Consider the following 24,533-nt stretch of genomic DNA (forward strand, 5'->3'; position numbering starts at 1 on the left):
CACAAGAAAGAAAAATCCCAGCATATTTATGTATCACCTCGGCAGGAGTGCGATTTGCAAACTTGACAAGTATAAGTACTTAGGAGTCACCATTATGGGCGACTATCATAGTATTATGGAATCTATTATGGTCCATACATATCATGGACATTTGTAGTTCTGCTTTTCAAAAGTTATGTTTTCTTAAAAGAAAGGTTAAAAATTCCCCTGTGAATACAAAGCTTTTAGCATATGATGTATGTGTAAGGTCCAAGTTGGAATATGCATTGGTACTGTGGGATCCCTACATAAAGAAGGACACTGAAAAATTGGAACATATTCAAAGAAAAGCAGTAAGATTTATATACGGTAAATACAAAAGACTAGATTCTCCTTCCTTGCTCATTCAAGAACACCTGATTTCAACGTTACAAATACGCTGGAAAATAAGTCGCCTTCTCTTCCTTCAAAAACTTCTTTCAGGAAAAATCCCGGTAAAGTTTCAGAATGGCACACAGCAGGCTACTACCAGGCAGACAAGGCATACAACGCAACACACATTGGCTCCAATTTTTGTAAAAACAAACTCCTCTAAGAACAGTTTTTTCCCTAAAACAGTGAAAGAATGGAACAAATTATTGAAATTACCACTAACCACTTTCGAATCAAAAGACTTCACCACTGAACTGGAATATATTTTTTTGCAAGCAAATGGGCCTTGAGCTGCAATGTGTTCTTGATTTGTGAACTTCCTTTGCGATAAAAGATTAGAGTTGAAATGGTAGTCTCTGTCTTCATGTTTTTTTTTTTCTGGTAATCTATTTGTAAGCCTATTTGCACTTTTGCCCTTCTAACTTTTGTGTTCTGGTACTTTTTCTTGTTAACTTGACTAGGGTTGAATTAGAGATAGAACCTTGCGACAAAAAAATAATTATCCTTTGTTATTGTCCCGCCGTGGTGGCTTAGCAGCTTTAGTGTTGCGCTGCTAAGCATGGAGGTTTGGCATTGAAATGAGGCTGCTGCGGCTGCATTTTGATTGGAGGCCAATGAATACTGCAGGCCAATTCATTGGCCTGCAGTATTCATTGGCCTACAATCAAAAGATAGCTTTGGAGATAGCTTCACTATTGCGAGATTTATCATGACACAGCACCAGATGTGTAGGTCACCAGATAAGGTCAACGTATTTGATCTGTTCCAAGCATGCTATCTTCACAATGTGCCAAGAGCACTGTCGGATGTACACTTTGACACGTCCAGTGCAGAGTCTCGCTATGTCCTGCAAAAGTGAAACTATCTCTGAAGGTGACTGCCCGAGAATACCACCCCTGTTGAGACCGTCTCTCATATGTAGGAAGCATAGCCTTCGCCTTAGCACTAATGAAAAGTGCAGAATGAGCTGGTGCCAGATCAGCCAGGGCTCATGCTTGTTTATTGTTACCCCAAAAAAGTTCACCATATCGGTGAAACTTGTGGTTGTGAGTCTCATCAGTACAACGCATGAATGGAAAAATGAAGCACCTACAGCTACCACACCTCGATTAGAAACGTTCTTACATCTACGGAATATGAATCGACGGGCTCCACCAGTCCTGCACAGTAGATTCCTCCTGTATGTGTGGCTCCACAACATGGGCGGATATAATGTAGGGATTCGTTCTATTGAATTCTATGCCCCTTTTATCATCCAATATTTCTGGCTAGCTGACACCAGTGATAATGCAGGTGGAGTGCTGCTTTGACCACTGACAAAGCACGACAAGGAATGACATTGGAAAAGAATCGTTACATTCTCCTGACCATGGATTACGCCGCATTCACAGTGCTGTGCGAGCACTGACCTGACAGAAGCAAGAAGAACGAGTCTTACCACAGAAAAACCCTCCACTTCAATTTCAGTTGATGCAATGCTAAGAACAAAGATGGCACTTCTTTCTTATGCAACAAAGCGAGAATCAATAAGACATAGTCTTTTCGAGCAGTTTTGCTGCCATCCATGTCTCTGAGTTGCTCTGGCAAAGGGCATCTGAAGGCAGATGGCCACCCTAGAAAAACACTGGCTCCATAGATATAAAGTAAAAGCTCATTAATTTGAACCGCAAAGGAAAGCCGCTTCATTTCAAATTAATGAAAGTTTGAACTAACGAAAGTGAAAGAGAACAACAGTACACTGCGATTTGGAAGCAGTAGGGCATGTCAGAAATTTAATGCTTGAAAACGTCCAAGATCGTAGTCTGCCTTTTTTCCTTGAAGGTGATAGCTAGCACTTTTTATTGCGAAAGCAATACTGCTCGAGGTTTCCACTCTTGGCCGTCATCCCGGAGAATCCACCATTGACCTTTAGCGTGACCTATATGTGACGTCATACCAGCTGTGGAAAAGCGGGGCCCCAACTTGGCTCGCCGCGATCGTCCCAGCGAATCCTCCATGCTACAGCTGCGCGCCGCTGCCACAAGGGGCACTCGCTGTACGTGACGTCATGCCAGCTGTGGAAAAGCAGCCCCCCAACTCGGCTCGTCGCGATCGTCCCAGCGAATCCTCCACGCGCCGCTGCCGTGGGGGAGGCGCTCGTTCTATGTGACGTCATGCCAGCTGTGGAAAAGCGGCCCCCCAACTCGGCTCGTAGCAGTCTTCCCAGCGAATCCTCCATGGTATGTCGGATGATGTGTATAAGGTGAAGCTGCAACGATGTGCTGCAGCTAAGAAGCGGCGGCGTGCGGAAGAAACGGATGAAGAGCGGGAACAACGTTTAGGTAAACGGCGTGCATATTATGCAGCCAGGCGAATGCGTTCAACATCTCTTGATCTGGGTGCATCTACAAGTATCATGCATGCTCTCAATGCTGACACGACTTTGGCGGTACCTGATCATTCAAAAGCAAGCCTTATGGATGCTTTAAATGGCGACGAGACTGCATCTACACGTTCGATGAGCAGGAGGAACTCTACAACCTGAACAGAAGATTGCTTTCGCAATCCACTAGGCTTAGCCAGGCTAAGCCTCTGCCAGTTTCTGCTCTAACGAGCGAATGTGGCGGAAGGCCTCCTCTTCGCCTTCTTCAAAACTGAAGAAGAGACGGGCAGCTTCAATCCAGCCATGACCTCCACAGCGGAGGGCCGAACTGGTGCTTCGTTTTCCTCTTCCTCGTCGTCACTGGCAGCGACAGGTTCAGCGCTTCTAACCTGAGAAATTATGTCCTAATCTTTCAGCCCACCACACACCACTGCACCCTCGTCCACGTTGACATAGTCAGCAAAGGAGAAGTGCAAAGCCCCCAAGATTCGCGACGGGCAAGAAGTCTCAGAGGTCAACGTAGAACGGAGAGAAGGCAGCTGCCGCTGCCTTCTGGCCGACACCGCGCCGGTTAGATTTTTCCCGATTTTGCCTTCTCTCGCCGTTCTCTCCATTCCGGAGGCGACGCAGCCTTGTGTGTAGGCAGTATGCGCGTTTCTCTGGCCGTGTGCCAGGTGCCAAGCCGGCGGCACTATGGCGCATAGTTCGAATTATCCGTGGCGGAACCTTCTCGGGTTCAAATTAACTGGCTTTTTTATGCATAGACTTCTGTGGAGCTTGGCCAGACCAAATCGTACAGTTCGAATTATCTATAAATTCGAATTATTGAAGTTCGAATTAACGAGCTTTCACTGTACTTGTCAACCTCTAACGAGACTCAGACAAGAAAAAGTTTTCACAGGAAGACGGAGACTTGAAGTGATGAACAATTTTGACAAGGAAAGTTGTCTTTGTCAGGAATGAGAATGTGGGAACAGCCACCACCGCTGTAAAATTGGTAATGAAACCCACACATAGTGCAAAAGTTGTGGGTTCATATTCCACCTGCACTAAGTTGTTGTCTTGTCCGTATTTATTTCCTGTTAGGTAATCATATCCCGAGATTTTAACACAATGCAAAACAACGAGAGCCCGGACGAAGAAAGACACGGACGCAGCAGTGATTCAGAACTAATGTTTATTCATCGCAAATTAATAGGTACAATTGAATTCTCAGATGCTTTTATTGGCTTCTGTTGGTTTCATATTCTTAGAAATTTACTTGTACAGTAACAAAGAAAGAATTCTGGGATTTTACATGCCAATACCATGATTTGATTACGAGGCACACCGTAGTGTGGGACTCCGGATTAATTTTGATCACCTGGGGATCTTTAACACACCCCCAATGCACGGGTCACAGGCACTTTTACATTTTGCCTCAATCAAAATGCAGCCGTAGCAGCCGTAGCAGCCGCATTTCAATCTGAAACCTCATGCTTAGCAGCACAACACTACAGCTGCTAAGCCACCACGGCAGGACAATAAAGAATAATTCTTTTTATTGTCACTTAAGAAAACAGTACATTGGCCAAGTTTGGCTCTTTCTTCAATTTTCCCTAATTAAGAAAAAGGTTTGGCACCCACCTTCAGGTTCTGGTCACTTGAAAGAATGCATTACAAGTTCTGTGCTAGTAGTGCTGTTTGCAAAGACTTCCTTAATGTTGCACCCATTATTCTTTCCACAGCTCGCTACGTCATCCACAATTTAAGTAGAACCCTTTTCGTAAGACTCCAGGTTTCTGCCCCGTACGTGAGTACTGGTAAGACACAGCTGTTATACACCTTTCTCTTGAGGGATAATGTAAACCTGCTGTTCATGATCTAAGAATGCATGCCAAACACACCCTAGCCCATTCTTATTCTTCTGATTATTTCAGTCTCATGATCTGGATCTGCAGTCGCTACCTCCCCTAAGTAGATGTATTCCCTTAACATTTCCAGTGCCTCGCTACCTGTTGTAAACTGCTGTTTTCTTCCGACCCATTTTTTTTTTAAACCCATCCTTCTGCTTTGCCTCTCCAGGTCAGTGAGCATGCATTGCAATTGGTCCCCTGAGTTACTAAGCAAGGCAATATCATCAGCGAATCGCAAGCTACTAAGGTATCATCCATGAACTCTTATCCCCAATTCTTCCCAATCCAGGTCTCTGAATACCTCCTGTAAACACACTGTGAAGACCATATACATGGTCTTCACACTGTGAAGACACATTGGAGAGACCGTATCTCCCTGCCTGATGCCTTTCTTTATTAGGATTTCATTGCTTTCTTTATGGAGGACTACAGTGGCTGTGGAGCCGCTGTAGATATCTTTCAGTATTTTTACATACAGCTGGTCTACACCCCGATTCGGTAATGCCTCCATGACTGCTGAGGTTTCGACTCAATCAAACGCTTTCTCGTAATCAATGAAAGCTATATATTGAAAGGTTATATTCCGCACATTTCTTTGTCACCTGATTGATAGTGTGAATGTGGTCTATTGTTGAGCCTTTACGGAATCCTGCCTGGTCCTTTGGTTTACAGAAGCCTAAGGTGTTACTGATTCTATTTGCGATTACCTTAGTAAATACTTTGTAGGCAATGGACAGTAAGCTGATCGGTCTATAATTTTTCAAGTCTTTGGCGTCCCCTTTTTTATGGATTAGGATTATGTTAGCGTTCTTCAAAGATTCCGGTGCGCTCAAAGTCATGAGGCATTGCGTATACAGGGTGGCCAGTTTTTCTAGAACAATCTGCCCACCATCCTTCAAGAAATCTGCTGTTACCTGATCCTCCCCAGCTGCCTTCCCCCTTTGCATATCTCCCAAGGCTTTCTTTACTTCTTCTGGCATTACTTGTGGGATTTTAAATTCCTCTAGACTATTCTCTCTTCCATTCCATATTCTCTTCTCTTCCATATTCTCTCTTCCCTTCCAAGTTTCACAACAAGACCTGCCACCCTCTCGTTAATGCTATAGAATTCCTTTATGTTACCAGCTATGTCCTTACTAATCAGGAATCCGACTCCTAGTTCTCGTTTCTCCGCTAAGCCCCGGTAGCACAGGAGGTGCCCGCTTTTTAGCACTGTATATGCTTCTTTTGTCCTAACTTCACTGAGCCCTCTTATATCCCATTTACTGCCCTCTAACTGCTACAATAGCACTGCTAGACTCGCCTCACTAGATAACGTTCTAGCGTTAAACGTTGCCAGGTTCAGATTCCAATGGCGACCTGTTTGGACCCAGGTATTCTTAGCACCCTCTGCTGCGTCACAGGTTTGACCACCGCCATGGTCGGTTGCTTCGCAGCTGCTGGGGACTGAGGGCTGGGGTTTGATTGATGCATTCATATAGGAGGTTGTGGCTAAGTACTGCAACAGGGTGGCCAATCCTGCTCCGGTGAGGGAGTGCGCTACCGGTTCTGGTCACCAGGATCAGGCCGCACTCCAGGCCTGTTTATGCAATTTTATCAACATGCATTTTTTTTTTAATCGGGTGGAAAATTGCGCAGCATCAGGATTCGAACCACGGTCCTCTTGCACGCGAGGCGGATGCTCTACCTCTACACCACCGCTGCACCTGTTATGTGCTAGTAGTACTAAAAAAGCCTATTGAAAAGCTATCAAAGGTCTTTGTTATTGATAAACCTTTGACGTGTTCCGTGAAAACTTGGAGGCATTCTTTTACTCGGTTGTAGTTTGCCACACCATATTACAATAAATTTCTGCTAATATGATTACCATCGGAGTTTTGTTACCCTGTTCTACGTTTCCATTCTGCTGTGTTCATGAATGGCTGTTCATTTTTACATTGTCAGTGGTACTGCACTTATAAACTGGTGTACTGCAAGTGTTGCGAATTTCAAAATATAATCATACTTCATCAATATCTGTCTGGGAGTCTACTCAGTACAGTCCAAGAACTTCCTTTTGCATGTGCTGTACGAACAGTTAGGGAAATCACTGCCGACCGGGCTAGCGAAATTGTGATATGCGATGTTGTGCCAGCACATGCAGGTAGCGGGTGCTGGGCTCTTTCTTATATTTTTTACATGTCAAAGTCAGCATTTATCGACCATGGCAACAGCGCAATTATGGATCCTTATCTCATTAGTTTAGGCTCATTAGTTTGACCAGTCGTCAAAACCAAATTGTTACTTCCAAATCGCAAGTTGTACGTCGAACTACCCTCGAGTGTGAAGAGTGGGAACGGCCCAGTACTCTCACTCATTAGCTGCAGTGCCAGGTGTCGTAATTTTGCTGCTCAAATCACTGGTTAGTCACGCTGACCTTTTTCTGTTGCGACTGTACAAAAACTAAAGCTAAGCTGCAAAAGCAAGCGCAAAATAACGAACCGAATTCTCCACGACACCTTGTAAGTCTTAAAATTGATTTCCACAATGGTTTCGATGAGATGCCTTAGGAATTTCTGCATCTCTTTTCTACACATAGTTTTTTGCAATGTTTCTAATACCAGACTTGAAGCTGCTATAAAATGCGTTCAAGCCGGACATTAGACTAGATATGCAATGGTTTCTGCAGTATGAGCTTCTATCCCACGTCTTCTTTCGGACGTTTTCATAGTCTTGGATAAACGGTGAAAAAAATGTCATGTACCCCTTTTGTGCTACCTGGGCTGTAGTCAAAAATCATAACCAGACTTCAAATGCATCTTTAGAAAAACCCAGAACAGAAGCGTAGACAAAAAAATTGCGAGACATTGCTGTCTTGTGTTGCCTTTCCCCTTCATTCTTCATGCTTTTCTAAAAAAACCCTTACTAACTTGCTGGAATTTAAACTCTTCTGTAGGCCTCAAATGCCTTAAAACGCTGTTTTAAGGCATTTAAGGCATCTTAGGTGGCCTTGCACAGTTGGCTAAGCAAAGCTTAGAACTTTCCACGTATTCTGTATTGCTGCAGCTGTTTTGCCCATTGTGCGAGATTAGTGCAGCAGGAGCTCAATGTGAACAATGACACACATGGTCAAGGTGGCATATTTTTTAAAGCAAACCCTAAATAAAAAAAAGACATGAAATATAATTTCATTACATTTAAATCACTTAGGATAAGTGATATGCCACAGCTTGCAACACAGAATTGACTTTTCTTTTTTCCCCAGCATTCCCAGCATTACTGAAATGCAGTTGATAAAGAACTGCAGTCCCATATAAAAATGAGACAGTTGACATAACTAAATGTGGTCACTGGCAGCTGAAAGGAGCACATGTGACATATGGATAAACACTAGCCCACTATTCAGCACTAATATGCAACATGAAAGACACTTGCCTGACAGTGAATGAAGGCACATTCTGTTCCTCTGAGTCATGGAGATGAACTACCAGTGGTGGATACCCGTTCACAGTCAGTGTCAACATCAAATTGTTTTCATCAAAGACGACTCTGATCATGCCAAGACGGGGCTCTTCGCGCATTGAAACAAAGTAGTCATCTTTTACAAGGAGCATTTGCCTGAAAGTAAAAGTCACCATTTCAAAAGGAAGCTACAGGAATAACCTTTTGCGGCATTGCACATCATCTTGTAAGCAAAGACCGAGTACCAAGGCACCTTTCTTGACAGAACAATCAGCGGTGCCGAGGCTATGTCAAATGATATAATTCAAGACACATCATAAGTAGTGGAAACATGTCCAACACAATGTTAACAGCACTCATATCCATTGGCACAGAAACCAGTGGTGCTTAACCCATGAAGAAAAGAACTCAAATAAGTCCTCCAAGCCACCTTCCTTAAGTGTCCATGCTTTAAAATATAAAGAAAAAAAACACTTCAGCCTCCTACAGAGTTCCAAGCTTACTGCGGTCAATGCATAATATGTTTGGAAATTTCATTTTATGGACATTTACAGTATGCAAGAGGTATTTGAGTGCATGCTGAAGAATTCAGGAATGGCAACAGCATTTCAGAAAACATTTGTTAATCTAGAATCTCACTTATACAATTTCTCGGTGCCAACGTTCGCGACTGATAACACAAAAGTGACCCAATACAGTTATGCTTACTTTTACTAGTTCATACATTCCCGGAAAACATGATCCTTCGGTACCAACTTTGAGTACACCCACAAACTGAAATTGTACGATATGTTTTCAGGCAGCTAAATCACCTGTAAACAAGAAAAGGCACAAGGCACGTATGATCAGCAATAGTAGCTGCCTGCCGCAACAGCTTTCCCATCATACTCGCCCACCAGTCGAGCATAAAAATGCTGGCACGCACTGAGTTTCCTGTTCCGGTACCAGCAAAACTGCCGGGTGGTTGCACACCACATTCACAACTATCACTGCTAACCGTATTGCAATAAGCATCTTCACCTATCTGTTCACAGCATGTGGGGCGTAGTGCCATTGGAAAGTGCACTGCACACACTTAATAGGCAATAACCCAAACTCGCCGGCATTCTAACCTGCAGGCAGCGCGAAGTGAGCATCACGTTTTGCCCTAGTGGCATCGTAGGCACCATATTTGCATTGTAGGCACCAGCATCATAGGCGCCTCCCAGCTCAGTCTCATTTCAATTTTTCTGTCGCTGTTTTAAAGCACTACGTCACAGGAAAACGACAGCTTGCATCTCGGGTTGGTCGGGCCCAAAAGCTCCACGCAAGCAGACATCTCCTGCCCCAAAGATATGCACCAAGTGGGCATGTTAAAACTTCCCGCCAAAATGCCCTGCTCGTCTCGAAGAAGCTGCTGACCCAGACTGAATTTGAGCAGTGCAAACGTAAGCCTGCTGAAGCACGAAAACGACAACAGGCAACTCGGGCCCCACTAGCTTGGCATGCATTGGTATCTCATGCTAAATGATTCTCGCAACACTTTACATTGCGTAGATATCAACTACAGTTGAGCGTTGAATTTTTTTGTGAGTTCAGACAGTGTGTTCTCCCGGTTAAAACTATTATATACTATATAAAACTAAAAAAATTTATTAGTTACATTTTTTACATTGGTTCTTTCACTGCTGTTTCCTAAGACTGCTCAATAAGATCGTCTTCAGCCTCAACAAGTGACCGACTTTGGCTTCAATAACGACTGCATGCTTGGATCAAGTGCTGTGTTTTCACGTCCGCCAGCGCTTCCACAATAGCAGCCTTTAGCCAGCTTTTAAAACTGCATGGCTGTTTATTCGATGCCCTCTCATTGATGCCCTCCCCCATATAAAGCAGCATAGCAGGTCTAAATTATCGGGAACTAAGATGCCACAGTGAGGGTGATGTGGCCATAGAAGTTCATAGCCAGCCACTTTTGAGCTGTGCAGGTGATGTGGGAGGAATAAAATCCACTACTTAGGAGCAACCCCTAATGATTGTATGCGCACAAGACCTGACTGATGTCTTCGCCACATGAAGCCGATCTGCCAAGAATATCAATAATATAAGGGCTCTCACTTATGATGACCTCCACCTGCTGGAGAAACTAAACAGCCTGAATGAAATTGTATCACAGGCAGTGCTTGTTTCTCTTGTCGCAGATGACAATTGAGCATGCCCTCCTGTCTCACTCCAAAAAGCAGGAGAGAGAGAGAGAGAGAGAGAGAGAGACTCTTAGAAAAATAGAATTTCGCCGGTGCGTATACAACCACTGGCATGCTACTCTGTATAGGGATGGGGAATCGGATTAAAAAATTTCAGAAGAGAGTGGAAGAGAATAAAAATAAATATTAAATATGCAAGTGGACTTGATACTGATAGTTACAGGTGACATGGCGGGTAAATTTGGACTTTTGTCTATGAAATGTAGAATCTTTAAAGCTATCCTATTAGACCTATTTCTGACAGGTATTTGAACAATAAATCCAAAACCCGCCACTGTTTTGAAGGGCTGGGTTTTGGACTTAAATACTGGGTAATGTCAAAGGATCGTGGCAAATCATGTCCATTTGTTGCTCAAAAAATTGTCTCTCGTCACAGTATGCGGGGAATTCTAGCAATATGTGCTCCATTGTCTCTAAGTTGCCATAGTTATTACAGTAGGGGTTAGTGGTAAGCCCTATGCCGTAAAGATAATTGTTTGTGTATGCCACATTCAGCTGAAGACAATGGTACGTCTCTAAGTGTCGACGAAGTGGTCGTGGAATTTTCCGTCGCATTTCTGGGTCAATGTACCGCAGGAAGTTATCTTGGTGAAGCGGCAGATTCCAGATGCGGTCTTTTTCTTGATAGGCATATTTTTTTCGCCATGTTTGAAGCCATATTTGAAACTTCAAAAAGCAGGAGATTTCTCCACAGCTGAGAATGTGGCATTACCCAATTGCTGCGGTCAGCATGTAAGGTAACTAAGATTGCATGCGGCTTCATATCTTGTGTCAAACTAGAGGCTGCAATGCTCGAAAAAATGTAAGTATGTAACAGAGGGGTCAATGAATAAGAATTGCCTAGATGGAGAGACTTAGAACTTAAATGTCCATAGCATACGAAGCAGTGTCCTCAAATGCCTCACCCACCCTGTACTTTGAACGACCTGCCAGAATATTATTCATTTGCTCTTCAAGTCCTTTTTCTAGAGAAAATAAAAATATATGCCGATTCATATGACGACCCCAACAAGGTGACCAACAGACTACAATTACAGTCTTCAAATAATACAGGAGCATTATCCTTGAAAGGCATCTCACAGATCATGCATAGGCCAGGAAAGGTGTGTGAGTGTGTGTGTATACACACATACATATATACTATACTACACGGTGTTTCAGCCAACACTCAAAATATTTAAAGTTGCCTGTGGCAGATATCACAATTCTAGTCTATGAGCTGGTCTACTCAAAGACACAGAGACTACTAGCAAAACAAATTAAAATGCATAATCAATTACCAAAAATCACTAATGAAGTTAACTAATTACCTTATGGCTCATATTACAACTTACAAATTCTAGAGGGTGGGACTGCACGGCGTATGCACTTGAAAAAGAATTGTGCGGCTGACACTATTTACAAAATATGGACCATCAAACTTGCGGTAAAAATGCCCTGTTGTTCCACTTGCTTAAAGGGACCCTCAAAACAATTTTGATGATTTGGTACAAATATACTGAGTCATTCGAGTAGGTACTTCTGATCATCAATTGATGCATGTAAGTGTTCCGCGTAAAGCGTGTAATTTATTACAAGGTTTTAAAAATGTACATCGCTGCCGCTCACAGCACATCACTCGGCAAAATTGTAAGCCGTCCCTATCCGTTTTACGTAAATTTCCCTAATGACGTTAGTAGGGCGCGCTATCCGATTACGTATATGTCCAGAGCGAATCATGGATAACTTTTCCAACTTTATGGTGAACAAATGTTGTTCATAATAGTTTAAATGTTAGTTAATTTGTTTCTATGAAAAGAAAGTAACCGAAAGAGAATGCACAAGAACAATTTCTCCCTACAATTGAGCACTTCCGGCACACAGCAAGCGTTGTTTGCTTGTGTTACAACATGCTCTGTCTTTGACGAGAGCTCCGCGGTTAGTGTCAGTCAGTCTTTTTGCGAGCACCATGATTCGCCTTTATTGCATTGTGGGCTTCAAACATAGCGACTGGAAATATGTCAAGCTATGACATCGTGTCCCTCTGCAAGGCCACAGACAAGCGGAGTGGCTGCAGCGCATCGGATTGTCGCTATGTGATCGGCGCCAGGATTTGCGCGTTTGCGGCCGTCACTTTACACCGGAGGATTACTACTACAATAGAGTTTCATGAGCCCGGTATTCGGGTAAACGCAAGCAAAAGGGGACAGGGCTTGGCCATTTGACCGTGCCATTTCACGAGATGAGCAGAAACGTAAATGTTAATGGTCTGTACCATGCAGCCACCTGGTGGCACAGAGCTCAACCAAACAACACCGTAGCAGTAACGAAATGTATTCTCCTCTGCTGCTGGTGTGAACTTTTCACTGGAGTGTAATCATTAACACATTGTTTTTGTAAACGTTTAAAATGTGTTACACTTGGTTAGAGCAATATTAGCTCTTTGTTTGGCTGGTTAAGCTCTGCGCTAAAATCTGGCTGGACCGTACAGACCGATCAGGCCGCTCACGTATGTCTACGCTAAAATACCCATCCGTCAAAATGCAAAGCTCGCCTGCGGTTACCGGAATACCAGGCATGTTCAGCGCTGCGACAGAATGCTCGCAACACACGCTGCTTCGATAACTCTCGCTTAGGGTCAACAGCCAAGCAGCTGGCGGAGAGCTTGAAGAGACTTCGCACGCGCTCGTAGAGAACTGGAAGTAGATGACATGATGTGCCATCACGACGCAGACCCAGTGAAGGCGTGGCTATGGAGGATGCATGGCTATGGAGGAGGATAACTTGTAATCGCCTGTAGCTCTCTTAATGAGACACTTCACACAAATTATGGTGCGAATGATTAACATTACCTGTACCCTGTGCATCTAGAAAATTTGTCCAAACAGTTTCAAGGGTCCTTTAACAAAATGTTTTATGCATTGAAGCACAAAATGAACTGGAATGCCAATGCATTTCTCTACAAAGTTCAGGTAATAATATCTCAAAACTGGCGTCAGCCTGAGAATTTGTTCCAAGTGGATCTGCCTTCAAACTTGTTGGCCTTGTTTGCCTTGTCAGAGTTGTTTTACTCGAAGCACATACGAAAGTGCACAATTTTCTTTAGGGTCATACCCACACTGACGAGAAAAGCGACCATAATCCTTTTACTGACATACAATGCTCAAACATGTGGCCCTGTTCCTCTATTACAAAAACACTATTCAACAGAAGCTGCCCACCACAACAGGTATGTATGTGCAACATTGATAAACCCAAATATCAAATCTCCTATTAAAATAAAAAGAAATGAGTGGCCACTGCTTACTCCACTTTTCCCAACCGCTCTGCACTTATCTTTCAGTCACTGTCACGAAGGACTTGTTTATTGAACAGAAACAGTGGCATTTACAGTAGTGTGGGTGTGGTTAACTCTACTTCGACGCTTCTTCCTACATTCAGCTTACCACTGCATGGTGTGGTTTCCCCGACAAATGCCGCAGCTTGCAGCAGATTGTTAAAACAAAAAAGAGGATGTTACCTTGGCCTTAAACTACTACTGATGAGCAACACGAAAAATTTAGTCACGTAACTTGCATACAACCATGTTTATACCTTAAATGAGTTCAGACAATAACAGTTTAATTACGCCCACCACAACATTGTTTCCAGTAAGATACTTGTAAAGAAAACCTATAATAGGAGAAAACAGGAATATGTGCAAGTAAAACGCTGCACTTTCCTTTCAAGGTACACTCTAGCCAAATTGCATAACCAAATTATCATATCAACAAAAGAGTAATTACTTTTTCTGAAAGATGTACACAAGCAAAAAATTAAAAGACCAGTATTCAGGCATGTAAGTTAAGAATAACGACCTGTAAAAAAATGTATAGTATAGTAAGGAAAGAAAAAGACCAAAGTGGTAATGTAAAATGAACTGTCAATATGACTATATGAAATAGTACGCCAATATGACCAAAATTTATTGCACTGCACATTATTCCACTCTGTCCTATTTATTAAGCTTTTAATGCTTTCTCTAGCAGCCTGCCCTGCAGCATAGATCTGTATTTAAATAAAAGCATGGAGACCCTTTTCATGTATAAAATGCAATAGCAGGTTAACAAACTTATCGTCCATGAACAAAGGCCTATAAATGTCTGCAGGATGAGCTAACAGCTCAGCAGCCATAAAAATACCCTCTCGAGAAGCTCTCAGTCTTGGGCAGAATCTCTATAGGCAGTGAATGTACACTGTAGACAATGGAGCAACACACACTGGACAGTTCACACAGTCATCATGAGCTAATATACACATTCCACAAAACACAAAAGCTGTGCCTCCTGGCTGTTTCAGTGCTTGCACAAAAATTGCACGAAATTAAGCACTGCAAGCAATGGGCAACACATAAGCAGTACATTCACACAGACAAAAAATACAAAACAGTGAAAACCTAGGTTGCACTTCATATTTTTTAACAAGCTTTGTACGAAAACATTAAGACATCAAAGGAGTACTCGCATGACATTTTCAACTCTCCATTTTATTTTTCTTTAAATAAAGACCCTAGACCTAGAAACCTTAGAAAATGTACTGGAAAACGTCAAAGTACCCTAAATAATTTATTATAATGGCTCTTTCCTTTTCTTCCTCCATGAATGAGTAGTTCCATTAATTTTTAGGAACCTACGAATACACAAAGCAATGTTACTGTTCAACCATTTACTGAGATGTTTTTAGCCGTTGGATTACACTTGTAAAATTTCTGCATCGAGCAATTCCACTCTAAAGAAACTGCTTTTGTAATAAATTGAAAAGCTATACCCAAACTATACACACAGGTTTACACACACACAACTAAACAAATTACTAAGACCCTGAGAAAGATATGGGATTCAGTTTGCAGCTGGGTACTTCTAAGGCCAGACAACTTCCAAGCAACAATATGTCATGCACTTTAATCTACATACCTCACCATCATTCAATCGTCTTCACAATACATGAACGTCATACTTCACCTTGTACACACCGATACATTATGATACTGTTGTCAGTGCACATTGAAAATCATGCCCACATGCTATTTATGAGCCCTCACAATACTTATGAACAAAATGAAGTAGGTTACAGTCGAATCTCGTTAAAACAAAGTCCCATTCAACACAAAGATATTTTTGTTATATCCAATATTTGCTATAAGCTCCCACACTTAGATCGGCTTTAATAAAATTTACTATCAGGTCATTCCAAAGTAAACGCAAGTGTAATATGGCTCTAATAGACAAGCAAAGGTCTCCTAAGGATTTTGATGGCTCATCAGTGACTTGCCATGTCAATACGTGGCACCAGTACAACAAAAAATTACATGCACTGGCTTCGAGTCATCACTAATATACGCGTAGTGCACGCCGATGGACGCGCCACTGGTGGCGGCTTTGCGCCAAACACACGGGGGACGAGCCAGCCACGCGCCGTAGTTTGTTGTGCAGTTGATAGTGCTTCTCTGTCTTATTCACGTTTTCGGAGCAAAATAGGCAACCCCCTTCATATGTGTGGGGTGGCCAAAGCTTCAAGGAATGTCGAAGAATTGTTGCAGGGTGGGGGGCTCAAATACCGGCAAAAACGTGCCAGCGATACGGTTCTAATAACCCCCGCGCCCCCAGGCCTCATCGGCGAGAGCAACGGTAGCAATGGATCGTCGCTTCGGCGGGAAATTTCTTGTTCGCATCTTTTCCTTTGTCTTGCCAGTGTTTGTTGCCAGTGTCGTGCCACTCGATCATAGACGCGTAAGCGGCGAAGTTCGTCTGCAGTGCAGCATGTGGTTTAAAGGCATTTTGCTAAAGTTCGGAATGCCGTTTGCTGCTTATATTGTTTTCCGCTTCTTTACCGCGTTGCGCTAGCTAGGCAGCACGACTGCACTAGTGCATTGTGTTGTACATTAAAGCTACTGCAGTTTGCAAGAACTGAAATTGTTGGTTTTATGTGACTCGATAAATCCTCGCACCAGCTGTCCCGCACTTAATGTTTCACATATATTTTATGCGTGGCTTCGCACATGTTTAACTGTTGCTAGTTGCTTCATGAATAACTCTTGTTGATTCATTTCAGCTGCGAGGTTTTCACCCTGCCTCGTTTGTAAAGGGTATAAATCAGGCTGTGTCTTATCAGAATGATACCAAGCAAGTGCTTCTTTAAGAGCTTTATTCTTTTCACCCGAAGGTGTCTCAGATATTGTGGTTTTTTGGAAAATGTGTTCAGAAAATAGGTATTTCAGGGCGAGAATTGCTAATAGTTGCTGCATATGGTATTTTTGTTCCATTTTTCGCTGCAAAGTTCGCGTCACGTTTGGGAAGTCATCACACCTCGACACTGTCTGAGCAAACTTAGCAAGCCGACTGATTTGTTTGTTTCAGAACGTAGTCCCTTCTTGCATGTGAACTTTGTACTCAACTTAATTCTTTTTTATTACGCTTACACCACAGAGCACTAAACCCGGCCTTGCCGCCAGCGCTCATCTACTTTTACTGGTGCTGCTCTGCCTTTAAATATATTGTCTGGCACCTCTATCTAGTAACATTTTGAAAAAAGTACTGGAAAGTTAATCGGACTTTAGCTTTGTACGTTTCCAAGCAGCTCCCTTGGGGAATTTAAATTTGCAAGAACTGCAGCGGCAGTACAGCGCTAACACGCGCTTTTATTAACCCGTGCGTTTGGTGACTTTGTTGACTAGTGTACGCGTTTCCATCAATAAATTTGCAATTACTCTTCTTGAGGCGACTTTGACTGCACTTATTCGGCGATGTCACATGTATTAATCAGCAGAAAAATCACAACGGCATATGCAGACATTGCACTGTGCGGATTTGTTTGACAGAAGTCTGCGCTAACGACGGGTGCTTATTATTAATGTACAGAAGGAGCATTACGGTAAGGGTAGAATTTTAAGAAAAACAATCAATACATCGCATTACTCAACAAAATTTACCTGCTAGTTAACATTAGCTGCACTTCGTGTAAATGGGATTCCTGGCGTTTGTCTGCGGGATGCACCTGGCACATATGTGGACCATGTTGTCCCAAACACCAATAACATCGTGTCCATACCCGCTTCCACAGAGGTCTGCGTCTTCCCTACAGCTGTTACCACAGAAGAATCAGTCTGGCACCTGAATAAAAGAGAAATCGCAACCGCGAACTTCAGCCATCCTTGCGGCAAAGGGTTGTCTGCTACTGCTCCCGCGGGTACTGTTGGGAGCACCCACTAGGTGGCTATCAGTGGCGCCTCTATAGGCGGTGCACGAGGCGTATACAATAATGTGACTGGTGTTATCACCCAAGATCAGCATGTTTGTTTGCCAGTTGTATGTAATTGAAGTGTGTTATGTGTCACTTGAAGTTGCTTTTGCCGAGTACAGCCACCAACAGATCGGCAACAGCTCAGCAACAGAGCTGCAATGCATGGAATAATCACCTGTCCTTGAGCCCCTTGTAGACTGGCCCAGCCACAGTGCAGTCAGCATATGGCACCTCTATGCCAGCAAGGGACTTGATAGGGTAGATGGTGATGTTGACCAAACGAGCCACAGGCACAAAGTTGCTGGCGGCAGCCTTGCGCTTGAGCCAAATGTAAGACGCCGCTGCGACCGCCCCACCCACAACTGTGGCTGTGAAGGCAACTGTGCCAAGATGGGGTGCTCTCAGGATTGAAGATGCCATGACCAAGTTTCTTCAAACGCAGAACCTGCACACACCTTCATGTCAGCACAAACGGTTGCGTGAAATCTCATTGGGATACTTTACTACATGCAAAATACTGCAACCGTGGCTCTCAACATAAGCACACTATGGTACCCAGACAGCTTTGGTGCTGCACTATGAAACACTCTTACCCAGCAAAGATAGCTGGCTTCAAAAGTAGTAGGTAAGAAGGGATTTGAAATCCAACAGTCAAATCAGTGCAAGAGCTCAAGGCTCCACTCAGGAGAGTGAAGTCTTGAAGCTTTCTGTAGGGAGTGACCTTGCTGCTACTGCATGCTTTCATCTCCTTCAGACCCTTCTTGCAATTTCCATTTGCACCACTGTCTAAAAGCACAATCAGTACATTATCACTAAGTGCAGCAGTGGTAGGAAGACACTTCACTTTCACTTCGCTTGAGAAGAGAAAGAAGCTTGCATATATATGAGTTTGCACTGACGTCATCCTAGCCACCACAATGGAGCACCAGAACTGCGAGAAGCTGCATCTGTTGGCATCTCATGTCATGGTTCTGCCAGTTTTGCCATGGTTCTGGCACAGACGGCGTCAGCATTCCAAACACGTCTCTATGACATTGAAGCAGTTTATTTGTGGCAGTGAATACAATACACTGATGGCTGACATTATCCTGGCTGCCACGTTGGAGGACCAGCATGGTGAGAAGCTGTGTCCATGATGTGACATGCAAGCTATCTATAGTACCACTTGGACTGCAACTGACTCATAAGCATCGAGGTGACAATGCAGTGCTTGTTGTTCTCCCTTTCTTCGTCTCAATCTCTTGCGCTACCCATAACAATGAATCTATATGTGACAACCATGCATTGGAGAGGCATAACAACCATACACATGGTGGGAACAATGATCATAGTGAGAGAAATGTGACTGGGGATGTTTCTTTATAGGTCGTATTTGAGCCTCGCAATAAACATACATTAGGCAAAGTATTCTTTGCTCTTTCAAAATCGTTTAAAGCTATGGTCATAAACCTGTGCACATCTTAAAGTACTACGCAGCAAATCTACTAAATGTTTTACAACAGATGCATGGAATGGCAGTTTGCAAATGTGCATGCACTATTTACCTACAGCACGTAGAATGTAAGCTGGCTTGTGCAAGCTTTTGTGCAACAATAAACGAAGAGGAAGAATTAGCTTGAACTTCTTTTTCAGAAAGCGAGAGGATGGAACAGACCCGTCCAGTCGTTCTTGCTGTACATGGCAGAATGCAGAATATAAGCCTGCGAAGGCCAATACCACAGTCATGGGATCTTCTTGAAGACACGGTAGCCCGCGTTAGTCACAGAGCAATATTGTCCAGTGATACAAGTTAAAGGATTCTGAAAAATATTCAAGTGGCTGATGCTGACACAGATGTGCTGGCACAGAAAGTGCACGAAGACTGGAAATAGCACAGTTCAGCACAGGTAATGAGCTCACTGTCACTGTCCATATTCTTCAATCGAAGTGTTGCTGTCACCATACAGCTGGCGACAGACCTCTGTCCACATCCCTGGGTCGATCACCTCATCCTGCTGTTCGGCTTGCACTCGCACAGGAACGAAAGGCTGGATTTATGCCAGCAGTTTCCGTTTGTAGTTGGTGTTACTGTCCACCAGGAGCCTCAAGTTTGTTCAAGTGCAATTTCCACTATTCAGAAATTCATTTAAGTGAAAGATTTTTGCTTAGAATGCATGAGAAAACCGGCGGAGATTTTCTAAGAGTTTGTTATTCAGAAATGTTCGTTGAACTGACGTTAGTACAACAAAGAACTTAGTGTATATCACCATCAACTGTTGCACTGAGTCGACTGTCACATGCTTGAGTTGTTTGTGACACCACATGAATTTCAACTATAGTTTCGGTGATGAGATTAGTCTCCTGATAAAATAGTGCTGCACTTGAAGCACATATTAAACTAGCTGTATAAAATGTGATATAATAATTATTTGTGTTACTCAGGGAATTGAGGCTGCACATCATAAATGTAGGGCCGGGGCACAATGTTTTTGTGTCAGTACACCCTTAATGAATTTCTCTAGGTGCAGTAACCGATTTTTTAAAAGACTAATAATTTTGATGCACAATTTGTTTTGCACTGTTGATGTCTTGTTTTAACTCGTGCAGCATACTAGAAACCACTGAGCCTGCCAATCCCTGTGTAAGCAGCTGCATCTTTCCCTGAGGTGGCACAAAGGACATTCTGTAGCTGTGATTTCATCAACCAACTTTCTGTGTGGTAGTCACAGTTGTCCACAGAAGATTGCAACAAAGTATTCCAGCGTGCAAATCAAGTCTTTCTGGTTAGTGTAAATGGTGGGCCTCCTAATCAAAATATGGCTCCAGGGCCCACAATGAGCTCTTTGTGGTAGGCCAGCCACAATTCAGTTGCCACTCTAAGTAGTAATTTTTGAAAGCACCCCAAATCAGTTTTATTAGTTTATTTTTGTGTTTGTATAAGTACGTGTGCATGCATGTGTGTGTGTGAGAGACAATAGTATAGTTTTTTCAGCCATTATTTAAGCCAAGTAAGTCTTTTATAACATTGGTTACTGGGCAGATATATTCAAGAGAGAATTGTGAATGTGCCTTTACTGCCTTTTAAGCTTACGATTCCGTCAAGTCTCGGTTTGTTCTATTCCTGCACTGCTTGCCCCCCCCCCCCCCCCTTTATTTGAAAATGAAGCCTACTATATTTAGTGATGCTCTCAAAAAAGGTAATTGGTCCCTGTACCTGTTTTATAAACATTTCTATTACCATTTTAACTAAGACAATGTTATTTTCTGTTACAATGACAATTCAGATTTCTAAGTTCTCTGTAAAGAAGTTGCATTTACTAAGGACCCACTCTATTAGTCACATGCATAGTAGCCACACTGAGTCACACTTGCATTTATGAAATAAACTGCAGTGTTTACTGCTTCCCTTAAGCATATATAAGCCATTATGCAAGGCTGTGTCTGTGTAGAGACAGGAAACAGCCTTTATGCATGCTGTTTTATCCTCCTTAATATGCGCTCTCCAGAAAATGTTCACTCAATATGTTCATCTGCCATTAATACTGCATGCAACCATTTGTTTAGAGTACAGTTTACCTGAAATGATAGCGGTATTTATTGGCTGTATTCGTTCGTGGAAATGGCATATGTGGCTCCTGCATATGGATCCATGTATTTTCATACCAGTGAAAGTCTACTGGTACACAAGATGCACACGCAGTTGAACCTACTGATGGCTTGTGGAAAAAGGGAAATAGAATCGTACATTTGTGGCACTATTTCACACAGACACGCTTATTAAGCGAATTGCTACAGCCGACATGCATGGTATGGCGTAATGTCAGGTAATACTCACCTCCTACTATCAGAAAACAATGGTCCTTTCAGATTATCAAAATGTAGAACTGTTTACAAGCATGGTGCTGAAATTTTGAGAATGGCTGTACAAAATGACTGGACTGCAATGTACTATGTGCACTCAGCGTGTGCTTAGGCTGAACTGCTAAACTTATTTAAGCTGTATCTTAAATTCTTAAAAATAAAGAGGCATAATGAAATCCCCCTTTCTCTGCTGCACATGCATGGTGGCAGATATGTCATACTTTGTATGAAAACCTCCAATAATGTTACATTACCAAGTTTGGTACACATTAAAGTTGGTTAGTGCCGACACCATTTGACGACTAGAAATGCCTATACTTGCTCGAGCTAGGTAAGAACTGTAGTATTGCAGCTTACAAGGAGCAGTTTACAAGGTGAGGGAGAACAATACAGAAAGCACAAATACATTTCTTTGTGAATTTTGGAATAACGATTTCAGCATTTTGTTGCACTGTATTTATTACTTTAATAAATGATTATCAGTTTGGTATTTGTGCAATATTAGTGGCATGAAATCAAGGGCTTGACAACAGCTCATCTGGTTGGAAATTAACTTGGTACAAGAAAGACACTGACCACAATTAAAGTGAAAATTTTACTGTAGTTGCTTTTCTTGTGCGTTTGTAGTGACATGTAAAATATGAATTTAGCCTCACAGGATCGTAAACATGGTAAGTAGAGCTAACTATAGCACCTGCGAAGCTGGCTGACCAAGCCTGGACATTGAATGTCTACACCGCAGCTACAGCAGTGCTTCCCAAGGTGGCTACTAGCCGTAAGGGGAGGGAGCATTAGCTAAGCTACCAGCTGGCTTGTAGAGGTCTAGATATAGAGCACAGCTTACAGAAGACGGCTACTAGCTGTGACCTAAACTAAATCAAGCTGGAAGGTAGACGTCTACAAGCTAGCTGCGTGCCTCCTTGGTCAGGGTCAATTTAAACCGCGCAACTGACCTCATTACCACTCCCCCTCCCCCCCCCCCCCCCCCATCACAGCTATTTGCTACCAGTTACAACTAATGGAAACCAGAAATGAGGACAGCCGTTATAAATTACGAGGTACTGGACAGGGACACAGTTGGCGACGGTTACGTATGCCAAGAGGCGAAGGAAGCAAGCTGACACAATCGCGTACACTTGGCCACATGTAGCACGTTACGACAAGTAAAGTCGCAGGAGTGACACAAGGAGGAATCTGAACTCACCGCAATCCTTCAACACCACTCGCGTAAACAAGTTGTCCTTGCGATACAGGGATAAAAAACGCTGTCGTTCCTTCGCGCGCCGGGGTGCAGCTCAGAGCGAGTGGACGATAGCTCGAAGACCTACAACAGGAGTGGGACCTCTGTGATAAGCATGGGATCTTGTGGAGTGCCCTCCCCTCCCCATGTCTCGGCTCATGCTCTAAATAACCTGTCGCTTCAAACGTTTCGGCGGCTTCGAGTTTCGCAGCAGAATGACAACACGAAAGCGCGCGTAAACGACGTCAGTCAGCATCCAACAGATCCCGCCCCTGTCGCCGCTGCGCCGATGCTGCCGCAGCCCCGCGGTACTGTGGCGCTTCTGTCAAATGCTCGACTTATCAGTTTCGCTTTCGTTTTCTAACTGGTCTTCGCCAACCAAACAGGATTTTTTTCTTTGCTTTGAAGTTAGAGAAATACAAGGACTTGCTCTGGGCGCAAGGCATGCCATCATCATTGAACTTTTCACTTGTGGCAAGCTTCGACTATTTGAGTAATTCCTGCACCTAATTGACGGCATCGCAACTCCGGCAATTTTTCGAGGTCAGCGGATATCAATGAAATTTGCTGCGTGCGTTCTTCCGCATACTTCCGTAATTTCTTGGAAAGATCAGTTTATTTATTTCTTTCATGAGCTGGCGCTCACCCCCATTCATGTAGTCGACTCCTCTAAGGAGTTCGCGTACGAAGATTCCAGCAACGAAGTGGTCGCAAGGAGCCAAGCATCCCCTTATTCAAGTAGCTGTGGAAATTTAATACCCTTAAAAAAAGAAACTGTTCAAATCAAATCGCCTCCGGTAATCGCCTGTAACTAATATTTCTGGCCACTGTACTTCTTGCAAAAAATTCTGGTTAAGTAAATCTTGCAGCAATGCATCACTTATCAGGCGAACTTTGCGAATTTGGCGCGGGCTAGGTGCGTGCAACAAACGTATCAGAAGCATCTACGAGCGCTAACACCTCGCTGCCGCGTTCAAGTGATATAAGCGCAACATTAGTGAGATATAGCCTCTCCCCGTGTCATTTCCACGTCAAGCCGGATCGAGCATACGGAAGAGCTCTTTCTGTTGGTGGGCGGTCGCGCGCTTCTGCATAGAAGTCAATGCGATGCTTTCGCTCGTATTTGAATACGTCATTCGGTATCAATCTGAAAGAAAAAAACTGCGCGCTCAAAGAAATAAATTATATATATATATATATATATATATATATATACACACACACACACACGAGGGGAAGTGAAAAAGTAAAGGAATTTTGAAATTTCTCGCACTAGGGTTTGGTAACCCTGCTAGTATCCAGCGATGAATTAGAGTCGCCTGCAACACTTCTATAGAACGTGTCACTCTTATTCCCGCGTTAGTCGTGAGAGTGTAGTAGACTGTAAAACATGACAGCTCCATTGTCGATCTGCACCAAGGAAGAAATTAGAGCAGCGATTCGCTTCTTGTTTGCGCAGGTGTTAAACCTGCGGAAATATTTGTCGAATGCAAGGGCAGTATGGTGACAGTTGTTTATCGTGAAGCAAGATCTGCGAATGGATAGAGCGTTTCAAACAGGGAAGAACTTTATTTGACGAGGAAAGATCGGGCAGGCCCATCGGCGTCAACGACTGAGAACAATTTGAAAGTCGTTGAGGGTATGGTGATGGAAAACAGACGAATCACAGTGGACTAAATCGTCAATACTTTACATATCAGCCGTGGTTCAGCGTATTCCATTTTACACGACAGGTTCAATTTTCGGAAAGTGTGTGCAAGGCGGGTCCCGAAAGAATTGTCAGAGCAGCATAAGGCAGAAGACTTGGACATCTCTCGTAAACATTTGGCCAGTTATCGTCGCGAAGG

General features: G+C 43.2%; 1 protein-coding gene across 1 annotated transcript in view; it reads right to left on the reverse strand.

Annotated features, from left to right (window-relative positions):
• Positions 1-22,983, reverse strand: part of LOC139052760 (mitochondrial amidoxime reducing component 2-like) — a 56,865-nt gene extending 33,882 nt beyond the window's left edge. The window contains exons 1-3 of the mRNA XM_070529839.1: positions 22,651-22,983; positions 17,782-18,051; positions 8,083-8,265 (exon numbers count right to left, since the gene is read on the reverse strand). Coding sequence (XP_070385940.1) covers positions 8,083-8,265; positions 17,782-18,026 — 428 coding nt within the window. The 5' untranslated portion in view covers positions 18,027-18,051; positions 22,651-22,983. The remainder of the gene's footprint in view (positions 1-8,082; positions 8,266-17,781; positions 18,052-22,650) is intronic.
• Positions 22,984-24,533: the final 1,550 nt, after the last annotated feature.

The sequence above is a fragment of the Dermacentor albipictus genome, unplaced genomic scaffold (assembly GCF_038994185.2).
Source record: "Dermacentor albipictus isolate Rhodes 1998 colony unplaced genomic scaffold, USDA_Dalb.pri_finalv2 scaffold_33, whole genome shotgun sequence".
Classification (NCBI taxonomy): Eukaryota; Metazoa; Arthropoda; class Arachnida; order Ixodida; family Ixodidae; genus Dermacentor; species Dermacentor albipictus.